Source organism: Oryctolagus cuniculus, chromosome 5, assembly GCF_964237555.1.
Source record: "Oryctolagus cuniculus chromosome 5, mOryCun1.1, whole genome shotgun sequence".
NCBI lineage: Eukaryota > Metazoa > Chordata > Mammalia > Lagomorpha > Leporidae > Oryctolagus > Oryctolagus cuniculus.
The window spans coordinates 59,910,804-59,935,214 of NC_091436.1; the positions used below are offsets into that span (position 1 = coordinate 59,910,804).

The 24,411-nt window shown below is 50.8% G+C and overlaps 1 protein-coding gene across 3 annotated transcripts in view; it reads left to right on the plus strand.

Moving 5' to 3' along the window:
* The window catches only part of FYN (FYN proto-oncogene, Src family tyrosine kinase), a 222,732-nt gene extending 198,524 nt beyond the window's left edge, over positions 1 to 24,208 (plus strand). For all 3 annotated transcript variants that reach the window (XM_008263382.4, XM_002714927.5, XM_002714925.5), the window contains 2 exons: positions 13,041 to 13,172; positions 23,538 to 24,208. In XM_008263382.4, the coding sequence (XP_008261604.1) occupies positions 13,041 to 13,172; positions 23,538 to 23,746 (341 nt within the window). In that variant the 3' untranslated portion in view covers positions 23,747 to 24,208. The remainder of the gene's footprint in view (positions 1 to 13,040; positions 13,173 to 23,537) is intronic.
* Positions 24,209 to 24,411: the final 203 nt, after the last annotated feature.

Below are 24,411 nucleotides of genomic sequence, written 5' to 3' on the forward strand. Positions count from 1 at the left end.
GTGTTGCCATTGAGAATTATTCTGGGTTATCACTTGTCACCAGTGCAAGAAGGGTAATGGGGAAAGAGAAATGGCCCAGCACGTCCCTGCTGACCTTGTGGTTGTCCCACAGATGTTGAGAGAGAACGTCCCAGCCTGCTCTGTGTTATCCTCCACGTGGGGATCCAGCGCCCTTCCACAGTTCATCTCCCTACCTGCCGGTGCCCGACTGCGAGACCCCAGGATTAGTGCCTCGGCTCCAGCCTCCTCCACCCATCCCAGCCCGCTGGGTTTACTTCCCCCTGGGTTAGATCACCATTATCCACTAATGGGCCCTCTACCTCTCTCTCTCTCCCTGGCCCTCAGTTTGGGGGTTTCTTTAGAACTTTGCTCCCTCTTTTAACCGAAGTATTCCTTCTGTAGATTCAGCCCAGCCAGCCTGGGGATCCTTGCCTCACTGTTCAGTCTTCATCTTGACAGCAAGTCAGGCCCAGCTTCTGGTCCTCGGTTCTGGTCCTCCTTGGCCTACCTTGTCTCTCCTGTGGCCCACCCTCAGTGGGACAGCTCTCCAACTCCATCTCAAACTCCCCAGCCACTGCCGAGCTGAAGTTTCGCCTGGAACGTAATCCTGCCCCAGTGTGTAATTCGTTTTTCATTTCTGTTTCTTTTTAAGAGTGATGCTAAGACCCTGTGGACTTGAAGCAGAAATTTCAATAGAATGTGTCACTAAGGATCAGTGAAAAACACACTGTCGTGTTCCTTCAGGAGTGTTTGGGATCTCGGGAACTCATTCCCTTGGCCTAGTGTAAAAATTCCGAATTTTGCTTTGCCATGTTTCTCTGGGTTTGAGGTCATTGTTTTGTTTGAATAACCACAGCGTTCCAGGTCGGGTCTCAGCTCTTTGATTTTGCTCCTTTCATGGGATATCCCGTCCTAGTCCCTGCCTAGGCACCGTCCCCTCCTCCTCCCCCCGCCAGGGCCCTGCCCCATGTAATCGGCTTCCTGTTACAGCACAGTTCATGATTTCTTTTATTCCCCAGGGTAACTTTAAAGTGGAAGCACTGCGCATTACCGAGTGCTGGATGCAACAGTTTGCAGGGCTCTGGGTGGCTCTTTGGTGACTGCTGCTAAAGCCAGCACCTTTCCCCTTGAAAACGCTATGGGGGGCACAACTGGCACTCTTTGTAGCAAAGATGTGGCCGCTTTATTCTGTGCTGGCTCCACCTTTTCCCCTTTGGCCCTATTTTTTGGCCTACAGGGCTGTTCTTAAGAGACAGTGGCGTGAGCCAGGCCCCCTGTCCCGGCCCCTGCTGGACCCTCCTGGCCTCAGGGAAAGCTGGGGGTCAATGGGTCACACTGCATCGTTCCCACTCTCCCAGAAGCCTGCAGTCCTTGTTCATTTCCCCCTCTCCTCTCCCTTCTAAGCCTTCTTCCTCCTACAGCCAGTGCCACACGGGAGCTCCCTGCTGGCTTTGCTGGAACCTCTTAGGGCAGGAGGTGACCTGTGCTCAGTTTTCCCAGGAGGCCTCATGCTGTGCTGGGGACTTAATGAACGTAGTAAATCTTCAGTGATTGATTGAGGAGTGCAGAGGGAGGGGAGAGGATGCTTCTTCATCTTCTTTGCCTCTCTTGGGGTTTGGCGAGCTTTGGCAACGCTGATGGCATTGGCCAGTGCAACTCAGTGCCTTTGTACTGCCGTCCTCATAAAACAACAGCTGTGACCAGGTAGCAGACTCTGGGCTGAGCCCTCTACAACTATGACTTGAGTAATAATTCTCACCACAACCTTACTAGACACTCCTCACCCCTGACCTGCAGATAAGGAGCCTGAGCCTTTGGGAGGTTTGAGTGGTCACCGGGAACATCCTGTGTGCAAGCTGAGGCCTGCCTGGCCCTGAAGCCCCTTCCCCAAATGATGGGGCTGACCCTTCCACTAGCAAGCGGCCATGCCAGCTCAGCCCGCAGGTGGGCCTCTACGTTGTCACTGAAAAGCACCCACTCCCTGCTTCCTGGGCCGCTTGGGTACACGTGGGGCAGCAGGTGCACGGGAGAATAGCTCCGTCTTCATTTGCGCCTTGGAAATGCCACTGCCGTCCTGTTAATTCAGAAAGATGCATAAAGTGCAGGAAGTTGCCAAGTCAAGTAAGAACTATTTCTGTTGGAGGCAGAGGTGAAAAGGCGCTTGTCTGGCCCCTGGGGACAGAGGGACTTCATTAACTAGAATGGGGGAGGGGGCAGGCTAGCCCACGTAATGAATTTAGCCTGTCATCCTGTTTTTACTTAAAAACTGGGAGCATCCAGTAAGGCTTCCTACAGGAGAAAGGGTTTTATTTCTAGTAACTCTAGGAGTGAAAAGCATCGTTAGGTTGTTACACCACTGCATTGTCCCTCTTCTCCTTGTGTTGAGTCTGATCGAGATGGGGGAAAGGAAGGGGGTTTCTCTGGCTGTCAGGGCATTGGATAAATTGCTGCCTGGTTGACCCTTTAGCCAGTTGAGCATCTATTGAGCAGTTGCTGTTTAACCAGCCTTAGGCAAGGCAGTGCGGAGCAGTGTAAGTAGTGTTAGACACCATCTCCAGTCTCAGAGGATTCACATTCCATTTAAGGAGATGAAAAGTAACACATGTGCGAAGCAGGCGAGAGCCACGGAGGGGACATGGCCGGGGCAGAGAGAGGAAAGTGTGTAAAGGGCTCGCACCTCCGTTCAGATCGCAGGTCCACCACTCCCACGGCTCCTTCGGCACGTCGTTTTACCTCCCTGTGTTCAGTTTTTTCATCTGTAAAACAGGTCCATGCTGCTGGCATCTTCCGCACACATGTAAAGCACCTCGTGTGATGCCTGGCACTTTTAGCACGCACTCAGGATCTGCTTGGCTATTTCGGTAGCTGTTACTAACGAGCATTCAACTGTGGGCTGTAGCGTTGTCTCTAGGTGCCCTGGAGAGATCAGCAGAGGCTGGAGCACTGCCACATGGCTTCATGGAGGAGGCAGGACTCGCACTGAGTAGGCTTTAGCTAAGCAGATGGAAGGAGAGAAAGCATTTCAAACAAGCTAACAGAAAAGCAAGTACCATCATGTCCAGTGCACGGTAACCATAGGAAAGTAGAAAGCAAGCTCAACTAGATTGACTGTGTTTGGCATCACACGAACCAAAGCTGTGTGGGTCCTTGGAAACCAGTGGGGGTTGGAGATCTGACCTAAGGCAGTAGGAAGCTGACGCTATGGTTGGAGATGCATGGACATTGTGAATCTGCAGTTCACTGGTTGGTTGGAAGGACAATGAGCTGAAGGCAGGACACCAGGCAGGAGGATTTAACAGAGGTGATGACCCAAATCAGGTTTTGGCAATGAGCTCAAGCAGGAAAGGACAAATTTGAGAGATGTGTCAGAGAGGAAAATGAGGCTGAGGTGAGGGATTAGCTCTGGGGAGAGCAGGAGATGGAGAGACCTCAGCCCACCTTCAGGTTTCTCACCTGGAAGCTTGCAGAGTGGCCATGTTACCCCCAGAAGGGGTAGAAGGGAGACACCGAACAAAATAATTCCCTTTGTGTCCCAAATATCAAAGTAAGAATTAACTTTGGAAGTCAGTCATTGAGTGAAATTTTCCACATAGAGTAAGAATCTCCTTTGTAATTTTACTCACAGTAAAATAAATAAATGCATCATTGCAGTTGTGCTATTTGAGACAAAGGCTTTGTCCCTTAGATGTTTGGAGATAAGGAATCAGGACTTGAAATGAGAGAGGACATCTGAGTGGGGTATCCAGCCCTGTTCACGTGGAGCTGATGGGCAGGGCTGGCCGTGGGAGAGGGTATGGCTCTAGGGAATAAGGAAGAAGGGTCTGAGGCTCTTAAAATAAGAAAGTGGGAGAATAAAAAGGAGCTGAGAAGGGCTGGCGCTGTGGTGTAGCAGGTTAAGCTGCCATCCGTGGTGCCAGCATCCCATATGGATGCCGGTTCAAGTCCCGGCCACTCCACTTCTGATCCAACTCTTTGTTGATGTGCCTGAGGAAGCAGTAGAAGGTGACCCAAGTATTTGGGTCTCTGCACCCACATGGGAGACCCTGAAGAGGTGCGTGGCTCCTGGCTTCAGACCAGCCCAGCTCTGGCCATTGTGGCCATTTGGGGAGTGAACCACTGGGTGGAAGACCTCTCTCTCTGTAACTCTGCCTTTAAAATAAATAAATAAGTCTTTAAAAGGGGGAGGGAAGGCTTACAGTGAAGACAAAAGAAAGATTTGGGGAAAAGGGAAGTATATTGGGAAAGAATAAACCCAGAAAGAATAATTAACTTACTTCTCATAGCAAGGCTTGGTCTTTTCACAGTGTTAGAGTATGTGAAGTTTTACTTCTTTGTCCCTGAGATCGTCGGCATTATCCAAATGTGAGAAGTGTGCTAAAATTGCAGAAATGTGACAAGAGCCACTAGTTAAATAAACTTGGTGACAGAAGTGACAGCGGAATCACGGTTTACCCGATTGCTGTTTGCTAACAGAAACCCATGGACCCTGAAGTGTTCAAGAATCTTGAGAAGTCAGAATGCCTTCCACGTGCTGTCTCACCACAAAGTGTCCTCCATGTGATGTGTGTTATCTTCTGTGTTAGGAAAGGAGAAGGGGTGAGGTGAGATGTCACAGCACCCCTGCCCACAGCCCAGTGGCCTCCAGTCACCCTCAGGAGGGGATCTAGGGTCCCCAGTGGGGCTTCCAAAGCCCCACTATAAATCTGCCCTTGTCCCCAATGTATTATTCTTTTTTATTATTTAATTTATTTATTTGAGAGGCAAAGTTATAGACAGAGAGAGGGAGAGACAGAAAGATCTTCCTTCCACTGGTTCACTCCCTAAATGGCCGCAACAGGTGGAGCTGGGCCGATCCAAAGCCAGGAGCCAGGAGTTTTTTCCAGGTCTCCCATGTGGGTGCAGGGGCCCAAGGACTTTTTCTACTGCTATCCCAGGCCTTAGCAGAGAGCTGGATTGGAAGAGGAGCAGCCAGGACACAAACTGGCACCCATATGGGATGCAGACATCACAGGCAGAGGCTTAGCCTGCTGTACCACAGTACTGGCACCCAATGTATTATTCCTGATAGCACTTAACTGCAGCTGGCACACATAGCTGGCCTTTTGTTTGTGCTAGCTCCTGCCCAGTGTGAGCTGCAAGCTCCATGAGAGTCAGGGACTAAGTACAGGGCCAGGCACGGGGGCAGGGGTGAAACTCCAGAGATGCGTGTAGTAGGAGGAGAGAGAAGAAACCAGCCCAGTGGTGGTGAGGATTTTTGTTGCTGATTTCTGTGAACAGACTTTGAAAGACGAATAAATCCACAGCCGCCTCCCCCCTCTCATTTGGAGTGTGGGTGGTCATTAACCTCACTTCAAACAAGAAAGACCAGGGCCCCGTGAGGTTGGAAAGATGGGTGTCCAGGTACCTGCTCTCTTCCCAGTCTGTTAGGAAAAGGATTTTCCCCTTGCTGTCACTGTGAACCTTCCCAAGGCCTCTTGTGACCTGCCAATCTACTGCCGGTCCCCAAGTGCAGCCGCACGAACCAGGGCCCTTGTTCCTCACAGAGCCAAGGCTGGGGCCCCTCTGCCTCAGAAAGAGCCATCTTAACCCTGAAGGGTTAAGTCCAAAGTCAGGGCTCTTTAAGTTTCACGAGTGCACAGCAGATGCTTCTCCATTGCAGGTGGCAATTGTTAGCCCTTTAAGAGGGTGTCAAGATGGTGACAGGGACACTGGTGCTGTCACCAAAGACAAAGGCCAAGAACTGATAGAAACTCCGTGAGGAACCATGGCTCTTCAGCCTGAAAGGGAAGGCTCTGCTCTCATTCACTCAGTACCTGGTTATCCGTGCCTTCAGAGCCCGTGCCGCTGGGCTCAGCACGGGGGATGTAGCGGCCATCCATGAAGGCAGGCTCCAGCCATTGAAGACAGCTTCTGTCTGCAGAGACACTCACCTGTTCATTGCACTTTAATCGTAACAGCTACAGACAGCGAGTTGCTCTGGCTGCACGAGCCAGGAAGCCTACCCCAGACCTGTTGACCAGGAAAAAGTTCCCTGTGCAAGGAAGCCTTAGGCTAAGAACAAAGGCAGGAGTCTACCATGGGGACCAGGGGGTACAGCCTCTCCTGTGGCCCTGAAGCAGGTAGGAGCTTGGCACGTGCACAGCAACCACAGGAGGCCGATGGAGAGGTTGGGGCGATAGAGACAGAAGCAGAGCAGAGAAGGTCTGGGTTAGCAAGAAGAGGCCGGAGAAGCAGGTAGGGGCCAGGCTGTGCATGTGGATCCCGTTGTAAAGCTCTTGCAACAGTCCAGACAGTGCTGGTGAGTGAGTGAGGCCCGGCACGAGGGTAGTAAGGATGAAGAGGACTAGACAAGGGTAAGGACCGAGTGGAATCTAACAGTGGGCTCGGTGTGAAGAATGACAGAACAGGAGGGGCCAGGATCACTCAGTACAGATCCACTGAGCTCCTTCTGCAGGCAGGCACTGTGCAGATGTCTGTGTGCAGAGACCAGATGTTGGCAGAGCATCCAGACCAGGATGGCTCTTGGGATCCTGGTGTCTTTTTGTTACCTCGTGGTGGTTTACAGAGGTGGCAGATACTGAAAAAGAAGCCCCATGGTGAGGAAGACCCATTTTGAATGTTAAAAGTGAGAGGTCTCCTGAGACATCCCAAGGGAGACACTGAAAAGATTGGTTATGCAAGTCAGGAAACCAGGGAGAGGTTCCATCGCTGAAGCCAAGAGCCTGTGACCACCCCTGTTGCATCTCCCGAACTTAGAAAAGAAGCAAGGTTGAGATGTATATCAGAAGTTATTTTCTAAAGCATTGGTCTCTCCATGAAATGATTCAGCCTAAGCTAACTGGCCTTATATAATGCTCTAGGGAGTTTAATCACAAGTTTACTCTTACCTATATTTAGTTAAATGACTAAAGCCCAAATATACTCTCACCCGGTAGTTCGGTACATGAGCCCCAGTGACATTATCAAGTCAAGATTTCAGCCATGATTTTCCCTTGGGAGGTTGGTAAAATTTGCAAATATTACTTGGAGAACAATTCAATGGCAAAGATAATTCTGAGTTTATACATACTTCTTATGACCTTATGTATTGGCTCACGAAACTCAGGGAGCTGGTGTTTAGCCAGTGTTTATTTACAGTGCCACATCCTACTTCAGAGTTCCTGGCTTGGATTCCTGGCTGTGCTCTTGAATCCAGCTTCCTGCTAATGCAGACCAAAGGAGGCAAAAGTGATGGCTCAAGTAATCGGTGTGGGGAGCAACTCGGACTAGACTAAGTTACTGGAATTAAGACTTATTCTATGCATCTGCTCTCCCACAATATGGCGCTGGGAGAGGAAGAAACAGCTTCTACACAGCTGCCCCCAGTTCAACCAATAAACAGCAGGACCTGCTCCTGATTGGAGGAGAGCAGCGTACTCGGCATGTGAGTAGCAGAGTTGGGATTGGCAGAGGAGGACTATAAAGGAGGAGAGAGACAACATGCACCAGGAACATCTCTGAGGAACATCTGAGGAACATCTGAGCAGCCCCCGAGAGAGCCGGCTGGCAGTGTGCCGCTCCCCCACGGAAGTGGGGAAAGTGGCAGGGGGAACCGCCCTTCCACGGAGGTGGAAGGGACGGTAGCCAACCCGGGAAGAACCAGCAGCAAACCCGGGAAGGGCCGAGCAGACGAAAGAACAACGCAGGGTCCTGTGTCGTTCCTCCACGAAGACGGGGAGCGACAAATCGGGATTCCTGCCAGCGTGTAGGGGCCCTGGGCTGAGTCCCTGGCTTCTGGATCCTGGATCCTGTTACAAGCACCTGGGGGAGGGAACCAGCACCTCCTTCGCGCTCCGTGGTCCCTTCCTCCCTCTCCAGTTAAACAAGCATTCTATTTCAGTAAGAAATGGAAAAGAGTGCTCTCTGTTTAAATTCCTGTAAATGTTGAACAAATACACGGAGTGTTGCAGTGCGCTCCAAAAATCAAGCAGCTCAGTGACACCAGTGATCGTCACCTGCACAGCTTGCTGTCTTTGCTCCAGTAAAATGCAAAGGAGAGAAAATCGTGTTCGCCTCTGCAGCCCGCTTCCAGACAGGAGGCTCTCAAGGGAGCACGAGTCAGCTAGTTACGTAGCAAGGCAAGGGGATTGTAGTAGAGATCTCCTTGCATTTTCTTACTTTTTCTGAAAATCCACACTGCTGAGAAGACAGTTGTGATCCTGACTTGATGCCTGCCATGTATCTGTGAAAAAATATGAGGGTAGACCCTGTTTTCAAGAGAAAGGCAGGGGCCAGTACTACGGTGGAATGGGTTAAGCCGCCACCTGCAGTGCTGGCATCCCGTGTGGGCACCGGTTCAAGTCCCAGCTGCTCCACTTCCAATCCAGTTCCCTGCTAATGCACCTGGGAAAGCAGCAGAGGATGGCCCAAGTGCTTGGACCCCTGCACCCACATTGGAGACCCAGAAGAAGCTTCTGGTTCCTGGCTTCAAAGTAGCTATTTGGGGAGTGAACCAGCGTATGAAGATTCTCTCTCTCTCTCTCTCTCTCTCTCTGCCTCTACCTCTACCTCTGCCTCTACCTCTACCTCTGTCTCTGCCTCTCAAATAAAATAAAAATAAATCTTTAAAAAGAGGGCGAGAGAAAGACAACATTTGCACCCAGAAAAATCTGTCTTTGCTCCCAGTCTTTGAGCTTCCCTAACCTCACCCAAGGAAAGGTCATTGCAGGCTCCAGCAGAGTGCTGCCTGAACTGAACAGCTGTAAGGACGCTGTCCACGTAGATGTGGTTTTGCAGTGTGCAGCCTGCACAGCCATTTGCAAAGACTCCTGCCAAGGACCAGTGCTTTGCTCTACCCCGTTTAGAGCTGCGTTTTGTACTGTCACGAGGTAGGGAATGGAGATAAAGGGGAATGGAGGTAATCAGAGGAGTAGAAGAATGAGCATTAGTTCTTTTCGGTGGAGACCTCAGGGAATCGTTACTAGCTTGTCCCTGCTTTAATTTAGCCTTTTGTCTTCCTTGAAAAGGAAAATATGAGTTATCTTTAGAGAAGACTCCTTTGTCAGAAGTGGCTGCTATTTTAAGACAGAAGAAAGGAAATAGGAGAGAAGCTGGACTAGCTCATTCATACTTTTTGTCCCTGCAAATGCATAGTGAATGCTTGGTGTGAGTATACTTCTTATCTTAAAAAGGAAACTAGTATGGGGCTGGTGTTGTGCCATACGATGTTATGCCACCACCTGTGAGGCTGGCATCCCATATGGGCACCGGTTTGTGTCCTGGCTGCTCTACTTCCGATCCAGTTCCCTGCTAATGGCCTGGGAAAGCAACGGAAGATGGCCCAAGTGCTTAGGCCTCGGAGAAGCTCCTGGCTCCTGGCTTTGGCCTGGCCCAGCCCTAGCCATTGTGGCTATCTGAGGAGTGATCCAGCAAATGGAAGAGCTCACTCCCTCTCTGTCTGTTTCCCTGTGTGTGTGTGTAACTCTGACTTTCAAATAAATAATAAGTAAGTGTTTTTTAATAAGAAAGAAAAAATGAATGAAAAATGAATCTTAAGCTCTCATTATGTAAGTCAAAGTCTATGGCTACAAATGATTTCTTGCCCATTATGTTCTGTAACCCTTGTTTTCATGTTGACAAAGCGTTATGCATATAATTCTTATTGTAAACTATACAGTGAGAAAGTAACCACGCAGCCAAGTGCAGCTAACTTATATACTGACTTTTTTTTTCCTTAAACCTGTTGTTATGAAATCCTGGAAAATCCAAAATGACTTTTCCAAATTGAAAGAGTTTACTTTCAGTCACAGACACCTTCACCAGTGCCGCATGAGTCAAAAATGGGAAGGAAGGTTCCCAAGTTTGACGTTTCATTTACAGAATTTGCTCAGTCGAGAAAAGAATTCCATCTTCTTGATAGAAAGTCAGAGACTTTCAACCATTTGGCTCAAGAGACAGTTTAAATAGGAAGGAAGGAATCTACCTTTAATTCTCTGAAGCAAGAGAGCTCTGCCATTTCAGGCATGGAAAGCCAAGACACTGTGGCAAAAAATGTTCTACATGAAGGATCTCTGTGAGTGAGACCCCAATGGAAAGAAGGGGCCATCAAAGAAGGAAGTACTTTGCTCTGAAGGGAGGAGAGAACTTCCACTTTGCTTATGGCCTTGTCTAAATACTGATGGAGTTTGTGGATTCAAAAGGCTTCCTTAGCCTAGGCAGCTCCTGTCAAGAGTCTCAGGTAGTCACTGACACATAAGGGTGTTAATTGTTAAACTAACAACAGGAGTCACTGTGCACTAACTCCATGCAGGACCTCTATCCTCAATGAGTTGTATTATAAGATTAACTGTAAAACTAGTTCTCAAAACAGTTGTGCGTGTGTTTGCAAATTGTTGAAATCTTTACTTAGTATAGAGTTGGTCTTCATGTACAAAGTTAACTGAAAATGAATCTCAATGGAGAACAGGACTGGCAAGGGGAGAGGGAGGAGGAGGAAAGGTGAGAGTAGGGTGGGAGGGTGGGTATGCTGGGAAGAATAGCTATATTCCTAAAGTTATACTTAAAAAATTTGTAATCCTTAAAAAATTTAAAAAAAAAAAAAGAGCTCCAGCTGAGCTTTGGGCCAGGACAGTCTGCTGCGAACCCTGAGGCCGGCCCATCCCATTCATCCCAGCTTTTCACCCAAAGCCCTGTGAACAGAAGGCTCCAGGAGAGCAAGTGAGAGAAGAGTGCTTAGAAGGAAACTTTAAAAGCAAAATGACTATTCAGAGAATACCAGGTCTTACGTGGAATCCTCCAGCACGTAAGGAAAGATATAAATAACAGTGCTTGCGAAACACAGCTAATTACAGATAGCTCAGTCCATAAAAGGAGGAGAAATTCAAGAATTAACTTTACTGCTCCAGGATTCGTGTGAGATGCCGCATAATGAAATGGCCAGGGTTTTCTGTTGTTGTTGTTGTTTTAATTTCATTTCACACTGGCACAGAGGAGATGGAGAGGAAAATTCTATTGCCAGGAAATGCCGGGGTAGATTTGATGAAAATGTTATCATGTACTATATTTAAAACAAAAAATCTAATCACTGCAATGTATCACCCCTCTGGTTATTAAAAACTTGCTAATTTAAAGGTTTTAATCATTTGCCACTTTTGCACATGATGGCTTTTCGCAGAAGTTATCATGAAAATTTCTGATTTTTGTCAGCCTTTCTATACCTTTTTTAGGCACTCCTAAACAGAATTAACTGCTTTAAACATATAATTGTGTTTGCATCTGTAATAAATTCCATATGTTTTTCTGTTAGTTTGTTCAATGAAATAACAGGAATTGCTTTTTTTTTCTTTTTTCTTTTTTTGATAGGCAGAGTGGACAGTGAGAGAGAGAGACAGAGAGAAAGGTCTTCCTTTGCCGTTAGTTCACCCTCCAATGGCCACCGCGGCCGGCATGCTGCAGCCGGCGCGCCACGCTGATCCGAAGGCAGGAGCCAGGTGCTTTTCCTGGTCTCCCATGGGGTGCAGGGCCCAAGCACCTGGGCCATCCTCCACTGCACTCCCGGGCCACAGCAGAGAGCTGGCCTGGAAGAGGGGCAACCGGGACAGAATCCAGCGCCCCGACCAGGACTAGAACCCCGTGTGCCGGCGCCGCTAGGCGGAGGATTAGCCTAGTGAGCCGCGGCGCCGGCCAGGAATTGCTTTATAATTGCTTAGCTTAATGTGTAAGAGCCCGGGCCACTGAGTGTACTCCAATTCCCCATACATTCATCGCACAGGGTAAAGAGCAGGATTGACCCCACCCTTCCCTCTGGTAGGGAGAAGATTCCTCTAACGACCAGAGAAATTTGAAAGACATGATTGCACTGACTCTGGCACAGACTTGCTCCTTGGTCTTGAGAAATAGGAAACCCATAAGATAGTCACTGAGGCAAGGCTACTCTGAAAAACTAATATTAGGGGTGAGCATTGGTTGCAGCTGTTAAGTCACCTCTTGGGATGCCCGCATCCCATAGCAGAGTTTGGTTTGAGTCCTGGCTACTCTGCTTCCAGTCCATTTTCCTGCTGTTGGCATCCTGGGCGGCAGCAGGTGATGGCTCAAGTACTTGCGTCCCTGCCACCCACATGGGAGACATGGATGGAGTTCTTGGTTTCTGGCACAGCCCTAGCTGTTGCCGGCATCTGGGGAGTAAACTAGCAGATGAAAGATTCCTCTCTCTCTCTCTCTCTCTCTCTCCCCTTTCTTTCTTTCTGGGACACTCTGCCTTTTTAAATAAAATGAAAATAAATATGTTTAGAGTTGTAAATAAAATAGCAAACGTTAAGCAGGGCCCTCTCCAGCTACCAGGAGAAAGGGAGGTAAGATCACATTGGGCAGACGAAAAAACATCCCAAGAGAAAGGTGACTTCGGGAGGGAGAAGGTGTGGCATTAGGTAAGAAAGGAAGTGTGAGGAGGGAAGCAGCCCAGGCAAAACCGCTCCTGCTCTGTGGGTGTGAGAGGCCTTGGGGAAACACAGCCCCGTTCAGCAGGACACAGGAACGCATCCAGCGTCCAGCGTCTCCACCCTGGAAGCAGCACGGTGGACTGATTGGGCTCTGTGCACCTCCTAAGCGCAAGCTCTGATCTTACATGTCAGAGGGTTCGCGAGCGTAGCACCGTGGCTTACTCCTCTGTGTCGTTAGTAAGGTAGCATTATTTCAAAGCCAAAGAAACATGCATAAATCGGTTCTCTAAGTCACAACTTTAGCTGCGCTCCGGATGAAACCTACGGCACTTGGTGAGGTCAGAGTTCAGGAAACCAGAGCCGCAAGCCCCACCCCGCCCTGCCTTTATTGAGGTTCATATGAAAGGACTGTGAAGTCCACCTCTTATGGAAAAACCAAAATGAAACTGATGTGTTTAAGGTCACAGTGTCAGGACTAGACCCCGCGTCTCAGTCACAGTCCACTCCTGTCACACTCTTTGCTAAACCTGCCCCTGGGACAGTGTCTTCTCCTTTCCTTACCCCTGCCACAAACCCCGTGTGCTGCTGTCTCCCTGACGAGTAACCGTGTGTCCGTTCCTGCAGGCGCCAAGTTCCCCATCAAGTGGACGGCCCCCGAAGCCGCCCTGTACGGGAGATTCACGATCAAGTCTGACGTGTGGTCTTTTGGAATCTTACTCACAGAGCTGGTCACCAAAGGGAGAGTGCCATATCCAGGTAAGAGCAGGACCCCTGGACACGGGCCTCTGATGGGGATGCTTTCTCAGCCTTCCCTGGGGAAACTTCACCCAGTTGGCTTTCTCAGCCCCAACCCTACTTCTAACCAGAGAGCCGCAACACCAGGAGCAGACAAGCAGCCACCAGGAACCGTGTGCTGGCTTTGATGTAATTAGCAGCCCGGGTGAATATGGCAGTCCGTCACGGTGGAGGGGCTCTCTCCACTCTCGGTAGGAGCCCATGTCTGTGGCTCCCGGAGCAGAAAGGTCACCAGCACAGCCTCCGCCCAAACAGAGAAGGAGAAAAGCCCCCGCTGCTCTGTGGTTACCCTGCAGCAGTGCGCCACGGAGCAAAGCCGACAGGGAGATGCCAGGACCTGCTCTCTCTGCAGGCCCCGGCTCCAGATGGCCAAAGGGACCGAGAGGCACGTGTGAATTGCACTTGAGAAACTCACTGCCTGTTGCTGAGCAGGCAAGATGGGAGAGAACAAAAGCCGGTGGGATATAAAGAGCTGGAGATCGTTAGCGCTTGGAATTTTCCTGGGTTATCAGATTCCGTGCTCTGCAAAGAAACCTCTGGTTTGGGTTCTCCTCTATGCTTAAATTCATTAATTTAGGCAGATGGGGGCGTGAAGGACACTCGTGCCATTTCACCTCTACGCTTTAGTGGTTACAGCGCAGGCACGATCTACTTTCTGAAATGTTAAGGACATATTTTTCAGTTACTGCTGAGTGAAGGAAGCACGTAGCTCCCCCTCACTCCCTGCCTAAAAAAGGAGCTAAAAAGAAAAAAAAAAAAAAAGGCGATGGAAACGATAGGAGAGATTAATGAGGAATGTAGGTCTCTTGCAAATCCTGGGTTTGTAATCGTATCTCGGCAGTCAGAGGAGCCAGCCAGAGCAGATTAATTTGTAATCCCTTTGTTCCTTTCTTATGATGGTGTCTGGTCATCTTCCGAGAACGCAGAGGAGTGCGTGTACAGAGGATGTCTTTCTGGGCTACCGCAGCCCCAGGACTCCTGGCAGAGAGGGACTGGCACCGAGACAAAATTGACAAAATCCCCGGCCCTGCAGTGCCGGCACAGGGCGCCGGCGGGAGGGGCTGGAGGCTGCGTGGGTGTTTTTGATTCGCTTCTGGAGAGGAGAAAATGTGCAGGGCTCTCGGGGGTTTTGAAGATGTGAAGGCACCTCCTTTTTTTTTTTTTTTTTTTTTTATCGTCTGCATTTTGAACTAATCCCTTTCTGATCTCCCCTGGTCAGTCGTTGTGTTAAGTGCCATTGGGAGAATGGGGGAAGGTCAAGGTTGTTTTGCGGTTCTGTGAAGCCTTCCCCTTCCAGGAATCCAAAGGCGCTTTGTTGGTGGGGATGGGGGAGGCTGGGGGTGTCACGCGGAAGCCAATACAGAAGGGCTGGAGGTAGAAGCTGCAGGAAAGGAAGGCAGGTGTGTGTTTGGTTTTAGCGTTGAGGAAATTAGCCTCACTTTACAGCTTAGCCAAGCGTTCCTTCGTCCAGTGTGGCTTCAGTAAGGGCGGGCTGTGCCAGGCGTCTTGTTCTGCCTGGGAAATGGTACAGCTAGGACGCCCATACTCCCAACAAGAACCTGGAGTGGTTCCTGCCTTGGGCAGGCGAGGCACCACCCCGGGAGCTGGAGAGAGTAGTGAACACATCTATCCGTTTCACCCCAGCAACCCTGGCGCTCACAGACAGACAGGAAAGAGAGGTGTCAGACCTGGGGAGAAATCAGCCGGGTTTGGTCACTCATTTGTTGTTGGAGGAGATGATCCTTAAGTGGAAGACAGCTTGAATGTCCCCATGGTGGGCCCCAACTTGCCTCTTAAGATTGGAGCCAGAGGCACGCGTGTGGGGGCACCGCATGCAATGGATCTGCTGTGAGAACTGCACCAGGCTGGCTGCGCACAGTGGTGCGAGGGAGCCACGGCTACTGTACAGGGACTTTCATGGCAGCCCCTGGCTCTGCAAGGGTGTGGAGAGAGGGCTGTGTGCTTACAGCACAGCTATAAGCATATTTAACTGGACTCCTGAATGTGACAGAAGGTGTTTCTAGAGGGAGAAGCTTTTTCAGAGGGGTTCCAGTTACAGGATTATCATCCTAATGAAGGAGAAAAGTTCTGAAGGAACAAGCAGTTTCCCAAAGCCTCATCCAGGTGTCTCTGTGAAAGGAAGGACCTCGCTCTACATTCTCACCGGTGGTTGTGTGGCCACGTCCATCAGTGTGGGCCCCGGGGTCGCTTCTCACCCCTCCTGCCCTGAGGCTGAGCCTGTTGGTCCTAGCCCAGGACAGACCACCATCTCTGTCCATAATGACATCCATCCTACATTTTTTACATTTTAATTTACTTATCTGAGAAGCAAAGCGTCAGGGAGACAGATATAAATGGGCAGAGAGAACTCCCATCTGCTGGGTCATTCCCCAAATGCCACAACTACTGGGACTGAGCTGGGCTGAAGCCAGGGCTGAGAATTCAATCCAGGTCTCCCACATGCATGCAGGGGCCCAACTACTTGAGCCTTCACCAACTACCTTCCAGGGTCTGCATTAGCAGGAAGCTAGAGTCAGGAGCCAGAGCCGGGAATCGAACCCAGGTACTCCAACATGGGATGCCTGCGTCTTAACCACTAGGCCAAACACGCCCATTCTACAGGTGATAATTTCTCGGTTGGCTAGAATGTATTTTCAAGGTGTTAGGTGCCTGACAGTAGCCTTCTGCCACCTTTAAACTCACAGGAGAGGTACTTGGCTGCTAGGTGAGAATGAGGTGGGGAAGGAAGACGTAGCTTAAAAGGAAGTTTCATGAAAAGCTCCTAGCTGTTGTTGCCCAGCACTGGAGAGAGTCCAGAAATGGACCTCAGAGAAGGAATGACCATGGAAGATGTGAGATGTGACCAGATGAAGGGGAAGTAGACTAGGAAACAATAAAACCTCGGATCGGTTGGTTAGTTAGCGAGGTTTGTGAGAGGAATGGATAAAAGGGAAGACTGGATGAGAGCCTTGAAGCCGCACATCAAATACTGACCTGTGAGGCTGAGGAGAGCAGGGAGGCAGTGAGGAGGAGCTGCACCCCCTGACCACAGGGGAAGGTTGCTTCCAAGGCGTGGCACAAAGATGGACGCGGATCCGAAGATTGGCTCCGTGCACCTGTTGCCTGCCAGCAGCCTGACCTGACGCCTTCTCAGCATTGCGGTCTAGCTTGCTTTTCTCTACACCAGGATTCAAATTGTTCCTTGCAGCAAGATTAGAAGAGGCTTTATACTGATGGATTATTGTATATAAGAAGTCAAAACACTTGAGTAAAAGCAGTTTTCTGGGCTTAATGCATAAAAAGCATGATATTTTTGCCTTCAAAACGTCTCACATCTGACTCTTCTCTGCCTTTACCTCCACTGCCCATGTGAAGCTGTCGTCCACTTGTGTGGTGACCTCTTTGTAGGACTTCCACCTCCCATGCACCACCGCCATTCTGTCCCTGTCCCTGTCCCTGGCAGAGTTATCATCCTCGAAAATGGACTGAGTTATCTCAGGCTCCTCGCTGAAGACACCAAGGGCTTTCCTTTGCCTTCCAGATAAACTCTGGAAGCTTAATTTTGCGTGGTCGTTCATCAGCATTTTCCTTGGGTCTCTTCATGTGTCTTTACTGAACGCCTACTGTATGCCAAGTACTGTCCAGAGCACCAGAATTCTAGCAGTAAACCAACAGATGAAAATTCCTATCTTCACGAACTTCCATTCTTTTTGAAGGAAACACAACAAAGATAAATACACAAAACATGTTGAATGTTGGCTGCTGGTGATGAGTAGAGAGAAAATGAAACAGGGAAGGGAGACAGACTGTCAGGAGTGGGTGGCAAAGGGGGCCATGCCTGGGAAGCTGCTGTGTGAGTACAGAACTGAACCAAGGGAGGCTGAGCTGGGGGGGAGGGAGGAGGGGGGTGTTAGTGGCGATAGGCAGAGCCTTCCCACAGGAAGAAGGGCGAGTGGCAGGTGCATCACCAGAGGACAGTGTTGCGGGAGTGAAGGGAGCAGGAGGTACAAGGGGCCCTGGAGCAGATCCAATAGGGCCTTCCCAGGTCATTATTAGGTCTTTAGCTTTTACAACTTAGCAAGGTGGACTGTGGACAGGAGACGTGATCTGACTTACGGTTTCTCTCTCACCACCCCCGCCCATCACGTGCAAGAGATGTCTCATGAGCGTGCAAGTGTCTCACCTTGGCTCCCCGTCTGCCTCAGAGTCCTTCAAAGGCCTCCAGGGAGAGGCCTTCCCCACATGCAGACCCCAGGGGTTGCCCCTCAGCTTGCTGCCGTGGCGCTCTGCTCCTTGTCTGTTGGAGCACCCCTTTAGGTCTTAGTCTTTCCCCCAGTAGCTCTGCCTGCTCTGAGAGGGAAGACAGCTACTTCTATGTATTCCCAGTGCCCAGCACCGTGTCTGTCCCCTAGGAGTCTCTCTGTAAGGACTGGCAAGAGAAAGAGTCACCAAAAAAAGGTCCATGAGATGTGGGAAAGAAGATGTTCAGATCTGCCCCCATGGCCTGCAAAGCCTTGTCTCTCTGTCCCATCATCATCACGTGGAGGTGGACTGTGTCCTGCAGCCACAAGGTGGCCTCCGGCCGCAAAGCTGTTCTGGGAAACTGACCCGCGGGCCGTGGAAGCGCCAGGTCCCTGCACCACGCACGGCAGAGTGCCCCAGCCATCCTGTGCCCTTGCTCGGAACTGGACACCTGCCATGGGTGTTTGGCAGGCTCTGGTGGAGCAGGACGGTTCTCTGAAGCAGTCCACACTTATCACCAGTCACCCAGCAAGTGACAGCTGCCGGACTGGCCTGCACACAGCCAGTCACTTGACAATGACTTCAAGGGGCAAGGGCAGTTTATGAAACTAGGAGTGCCTTCATCACGGAGAGACCAGTCCCACCCCGCTCCTCCCTCTGCCGTAGAGCCCCGAACCACAGGCACAAATTCCTGTATGCTCAGCCTGCGCACACCGGCAGGAACGCATTCGTCACGGCCTGGGAGGAGGGTGGGGAGCAAGATGAAACCTCTCACCCCAGCCAAGGATGCAGGGTCCCCTGCCTTCGCTGGGGCTCTGCCTGAGCTCGCAGTGATGGAGAAGGAATCCAGCCTGGATACCCAGGGGTCACACAGCCACCACCCCTGTAAGGCTTCGCTTGGCCGGTGTGACCCACGAGCAGACGGCGTGGGCATCTGCATTCTGCCCCGCCTTCCCAGCTGTGAGGGATCCCGGCCCTCCTAATGGCCGCTCAGCCTCTCTTACACGTCTCCATTGCTGGGACAAAGGGGCCCTTTATGATACTGCGTCATCAGCTGTAAATAACCTTCGTGTGTTGCGGCACCGAGTACCCATCATTTCTGTATTTATTACTGCGTTAGGCTTAATAAACACAGCTGCCTGGGCTGTCCGGTCGGACGGGCAGAGAGAAACAAAACGAATCCTCCTCGTGCCCTCTCGAGATCACTTCTTCATTTCCAGCCATACTCTTTGATCAGCGGTGCACTGCCTAGAATTCTTACTTTGATCCTATCTGCAGACCTAACTTGCAGCCCCCTGGTTATTGCCCTCTGATAACCAGAGCGCGCAGGCGGCTGATCACGCGGGCACTCGCCGTGGTGCAGGCTGTGCTGAGCAAGCACCATGAGCTCACCCCCTCCTTCCCCGCAGCACTAGCGCAGCACCCCGCAGCAGCCTAGTAAGCAAGAGGGGCTTTTACAGTGCTTGGCCGAGCGGGAGGGGAGCCACAGAAGGAGGCCAGATACACAGACTCCTTTGATTTTCCTCTCCGTTTGCAAAGGCGATTTGGATATCTGATAACCTAAACACCCATCCCATCAGTATTTAATTGTTCACAAGGCATAAAAATCTGGGCTCTTGCAACCCAAAGCTAAATGCCGGTGCAGACCTGATCAGGGACTGGCTCATACCTCTGGCTGTGCAGTTACGGCCTCTCTGAGATCCATACTGGGATGGATCTTAGAGATCCATCTTAGGTCACATAAGACAGTTTTTATCAAGCAGCTGAAAGCACAGTGAACCTTGAGAATATTTTTTTAAAAAAAGATTTATTTATTTATTCGAAAAGCAGAGTTACAGAGAGGTAGAGACAGAGAGAGAGAGGTCTTCCATCCACTGGTTCACTCCCCCAGTGGCCACAACGGCCGGAGCTGCGCCAATCCAAAGCCAGGATCCAGGAGCTTCTTCCAGGTCTCCCACGCGGGTGCAGGGGTCCAAGCACCCAGACCGTCTTCTGCTGCTTTCCCAGGCACATTAGCAGGGAGCCGGATCAGAAGTGGAGCAGCCGGACTTGAACCTGTGCCCATATGGGATGCTGATGCCACAGGCAGTGACTTCACCCACCATGCCTCAGGACCGGCTTTGAGGTTATTGTTTGACAAATGGAGAAACTGAGCCCAGGGAAGTCAAGTCCCCTGTGACCAATGCATATGTTTCAGTGCTCCTCCAATGAAAGCAATTTTTATTTCCTCCCTAAAAGGGGGGGGGGGGGGACCTGATGAGTTCATGGACAGCTCAGAAAACAGCAATTTCCCTAAAATGTGCTGTCACACCATGTCTTCAAATCTCTGTGAAAACCATCCCTGGCACCCTCTCCCCAGCCTGTCCACTTTCTCAGAAGCACATTAGGGCCGGCACTGGCGCTGTGGTGTAGCAGGTAAAGGCTCCACCTGTGATGCTAATATCCCATACAGGTGCCAATTCGAGTCCTGGCTGCTCCACTTCTGATCCAGCTCCCTGCTAATGGCCTGGGAAAACAATGGAAGATGGCCCAAATCCTTGGGTCTCTGCACCCATGTGAGAGACCCAGAAGAGGCTCTCCTGGCCCATCTTCAACCTGGCCCAGTCCTGGCCAATGGAGAGTGAACCAGCAGATGGAAGGTTTCTCTTCCTGTGTCTCTCTGTCACTCTGCCTTTCTAATAAATCTTAAAAAAAAAAAAAAAAAAAAAAGGGCAATTAAGCCCTCTTCTCGCTAAGATCTCCATGTCCCCAAGTCTCTCTCTTGAGCGTCCTGGGCCCCAGAGACCTGTATCGCCTTCCGATTGGCTCCCCCGCACTCCCCAGTGTTAGGCAAAGCCAACACCTTGGGGGAAAGTGGCTAAAAGAGAGGAAGTCATGGTTTTTCTTTCAACCAAAGTGTGATAGCAGTAAAAAAAAAAAAAAAAAAAAAAAAAGGCCCATCTTTAGAGTAGTGTGAAGAATAAAATCCATTTGGCTGAAGTAGAAATTCTTGAAGTGATGCCATTTCCAAAGTTCTTATAGCTGAGGACATTATGTTTCCAAATATTAGCACAACTCATTTATTGCACTATTGTTGTTACACACAGGCTTGGCCTTGCTGAGCGGGTATTTCTTCATGGTCACAGGGTACCCCGTGTAGGTGCCAGGTCCGCAGGTCAGCCTGTGTGGGTTCTGGCGCATGGATGTTGGAAAAGAGCAAGTCCCGTTCCAGTTGTCATTGTCAGCCAAGTACCGTGTCAGATAGCCCACTCTTCTGGCAGGGCTGCCACTGGTGTGTTTCTGCTTGGCTCCGTGCATGGAATTGCTTACATAAGCTCAGCTCTCCCCCACCCCTGCTTGCAGAGATCTGGGCAGAAGAGAAAGAGGAGGTGAGGGGAAGCGGGGAGGGGTGCAGACCGGAAAGGAAGTGGAGAGCGCGTGGGCGTGGTCACAGCTCCATCCCCCCCTGGCAGGCAGCGTGCTCGGTGAAGTTCAAGTGGCCTTATCTGCTGTGTGTGTGAAGCTTGGGCTGAGCACTGGAAAAAGGAGCTCGACCCAAGCGGCCAATTAAACTTTCCGTTGGCAGAGATTGAATTTTAAGAATTTTTAAAAAGTGAAATCTTGCTATTTGAGTAGTTTGTTTTTTAATGAAATGAAACATTTACAGACATCAGCTCCGCAGAGCAATAGCAGAGTCAGTGATTAATTCAACTCCACCATGCCGTTTTGGATGGAGATTTTCACAGTCAGACTAAAACCTTCAGAGGCATTGGTGTCGGGGGTGGGGGTGGGGGTGGGATGGGTGGGTGGTGTGGAGCCACCTGCAGAAGGGCCTGTCACACTTCTGAGAGTCTGGTCCTTCCTCCAGTTCCTCTGGGCTCCTGGCAGAGATGGCTAGAAGGGAGTTTCTGCAGGGTCAGGATCTGTGGTTTCTGAAACATCAGGAATCCAGGACTGGCCTAAACTGTGTGGTGCAGCAAACACTGGGGAAGCCCGGTGACATGTGACTGCACTTTCTTCCTAACCCTTCCGGGCTGGCTGGGCAGTGGAGACTGCTGTCGCTCATGCCAGGGCTGCCCAGCCAAAACCCGTGGGACCAGATGTGCCTGGTGTTACGCCACACCCCAGGACAGTCTGGGGGATCAACAGGTATCTGCACTCTCATGGAAGCAGTAAACAGCTTCTCTCCAGGTCGGGTTCTGATGAGGTCAGTGAGATCAGTTTGGTGCCTAGGGAGCTGCCCAAAAGTTCTGGTATTCAGAGGTTGCTGGGGTTGGGCCCTGAGGACAGGCAGGTGCAGGGACACCACGTCCCCTACCCTGTCTGCGGAGAGGACTGCTAGGAAAGGCTGCCTTGTGCACTCTGAGCAGCTGTGGGTTCCTGGGGTGGGGGTGCTTCCAGCTCCCTCCCACCCCCTGAGCTCTCAGCAGTCAGAGGATTTGAGCCAAGGATGTATGCAGCTGGTGTCCCTACCCTGGAGCACCCACCTGCAGACGATGCCTGGAGAGGCGAGAGCCACGGGTGACTGTCTCAGAACGAGCGGTCGGCCTGACATGTGAGTGAGGTCATTTCACAGTTAATTAAAGCAAAGGGCTGCATCAACGCAATGGAAAGAATGCACAGATTTTATCACTTTGAGAAATGGCATGGCAGAGAGTCAGGAAGCCTCGTAAAAGGGTTTGGACAAGCAGGTGACTGACAGGGCTATGGTTGAGAGCCAGGAGCCAGGCAGCTCCAAAAGTAACAGCACAGCCAGGGAAAGTGGCGACTGATCCAAAAAGCCCAGCGTCCCCTCCCCAGGGAGCAGATGCGCTCTGGGGCCAGCACCCTGTGTTCTGACCACGCTGACGAGGCTCCAGCCAGCAGCCCTGCCACCTCCCGCAGACGGGAGCCAGCTCCATGCATATGTTGTGTTGTCCTGCTGGTCAGAACCCTGAGCGGTGGGGGAAGAATTCCTGGTTTCCCTATGGTCTTGGAAGCCGATTCTTGCTTCTGTAAATTAACCAAGTCAAACATTGGGGAAGACTCCAGAGTGTAGGCTCAAGGCCAGGGAGCAGCCGGAGCAGGCGAGGTTTTGGTGGAGAGATGGCAGAAGCCCTAACAGCGAAAAGGCAAAGGAAAGCTAGAGAGGGCTGCCCGCATCAGTCAGGACAGGGGTCAAGGCATTCAACGCGGTCTCCCACCATGGCTTCCGCCGCCGCTGCTGCTGCTGCTGCTACTGCCGCCTCCACCACCATGCAGCCTGCCAGCCGGCTCCCCAGAGGGTCAAAGAGGTGTCACATGATAGATGGCCTGGCTGAGGTCTTCAGAAACACCCTGCCTCCCTGTCAAAGTCACCAACCCTGAGTGCAGTGTGGAGTCAGCAGGCCAGATGGTGCCCAGCCATGCTGGCAGGAGGGCCGAGCCAGAACACGGGGAAATGAAGTGATGACGTTCCTGAGCAGAGCCCAGAGCTGCTGTCAGCGAGGGGCAGTGTGCCCTCCTCGGGGGTGGCGGTGGAGGGTTGTCTGCTTTATGCATATGTTTGTATCAGCTTCCTTGAAATGTCACTTACTTACAATGAAAGTCAGCAGTGTTAGGAATCCAATCCAGGGCGTCTTGACAAACATAAACATTCACAGCACCAGGTACAGGGCCCAGAACAGGGGTCAACAGACCATCACCCAGGGGCTGGGGCTGTCTCCCAGCCTGTCTTTGTGTTGTATATGTTTAAAAGTTGGAGGCGGGGGGATCGAAAGAGAGAGAGAGAGAGAGAGAGAGATTGTATGCAGCCCACAAAACCACACATATTAAATATTTACTCTCTGACCCTTTGCAGAGAGAGTTTGCTGGCCCCGAATAGAGCATCTCCATCACCCCTCCCGCCCCTTCTCGAGCCTTCCTGCCCTCCTCCCTGGCACCCACTGATGCACTTTCTTTCCACCACACAGTTTTGCCCCTTCTAGAATGTGAGAGAAACGCAGTCATCAGTACGTTGCCTTTTGTGTCCCCGTGGTTTCTCATGTTCGGTTCTGCATTCCTTCCCAGTGGCGTGGTGTCCCGCAGAGGGCAGGGTCCAGAGGCTGGGTGAGGTGGTGCCCGCTCTCACTGCCCCTGTCTTCGCAGGCATGAACAACCGGGAGGTGCTGGAGCAGGTGGAGCGCGGCTACAGGATGCCCTGCCCGCAGGACTGCCCCATCTCTCTGCACGAGCTCATGATCCACTGCTGGAAAAAGGACCCCGAGGAGCGCCCCACTTTTGAGTACTTGCAGAGCTTCCTGGAAGACTACTTTACGGCCACAGAGCCCCAGTATCAACCTGGTGAAAACCTCTAAGACCCAGGTCTGCAGAGAGAGGCCTTGTCCCAGAGGCTTCCCCCTCCCTCCCCCTTAGCTTTCAATTCTGTAGCCAGCTGCCCCGAGCAGGCGCAGCGAGAACCGTCCAGGATCAGATTGCATGTGACTCCGAGGCTGACGAACTTCCATGGCCCTCATTAATGACACTTGTCCCCAAATCCGAACCTCCTCTGTGAAGCATATGAGACAGAACCTTGTTAATTCTCAGACTTTGGAAAATGCATTGTATCGATGTCATGTAAAAGGCCAAACCTCTGTTCAGTGTAAATAGTTACTCCAGTGCCAACAATCCTAGTGCTTTCCTTTTTTTAAAATGCAAATCCTATGTGATTTTAACTCTGTCTTCACCTGATTCAACTAAAAAAAAAAAGTATTATTTTCCAAAAGTGGCCTCTTTGTCTAAAACAATAAAATTTTTTTTCATGTTTTAACAAAAACCAATCGGGACAGGTGTTTGGGTTTTTTTGTTCTTTTTTATAAATACGAATACATATAATGTATGTCCCTGTACATATATCATGTGGGTGCTAATGTAAGACCATGGCCAGCCCGGGACCCACAGCTGCAGGACCCACAGTGAGGATCTGACTACACAATCAGCATCGAAAAGAACTGATATTCTAAAAGCCAGTGGTCTCATTTTT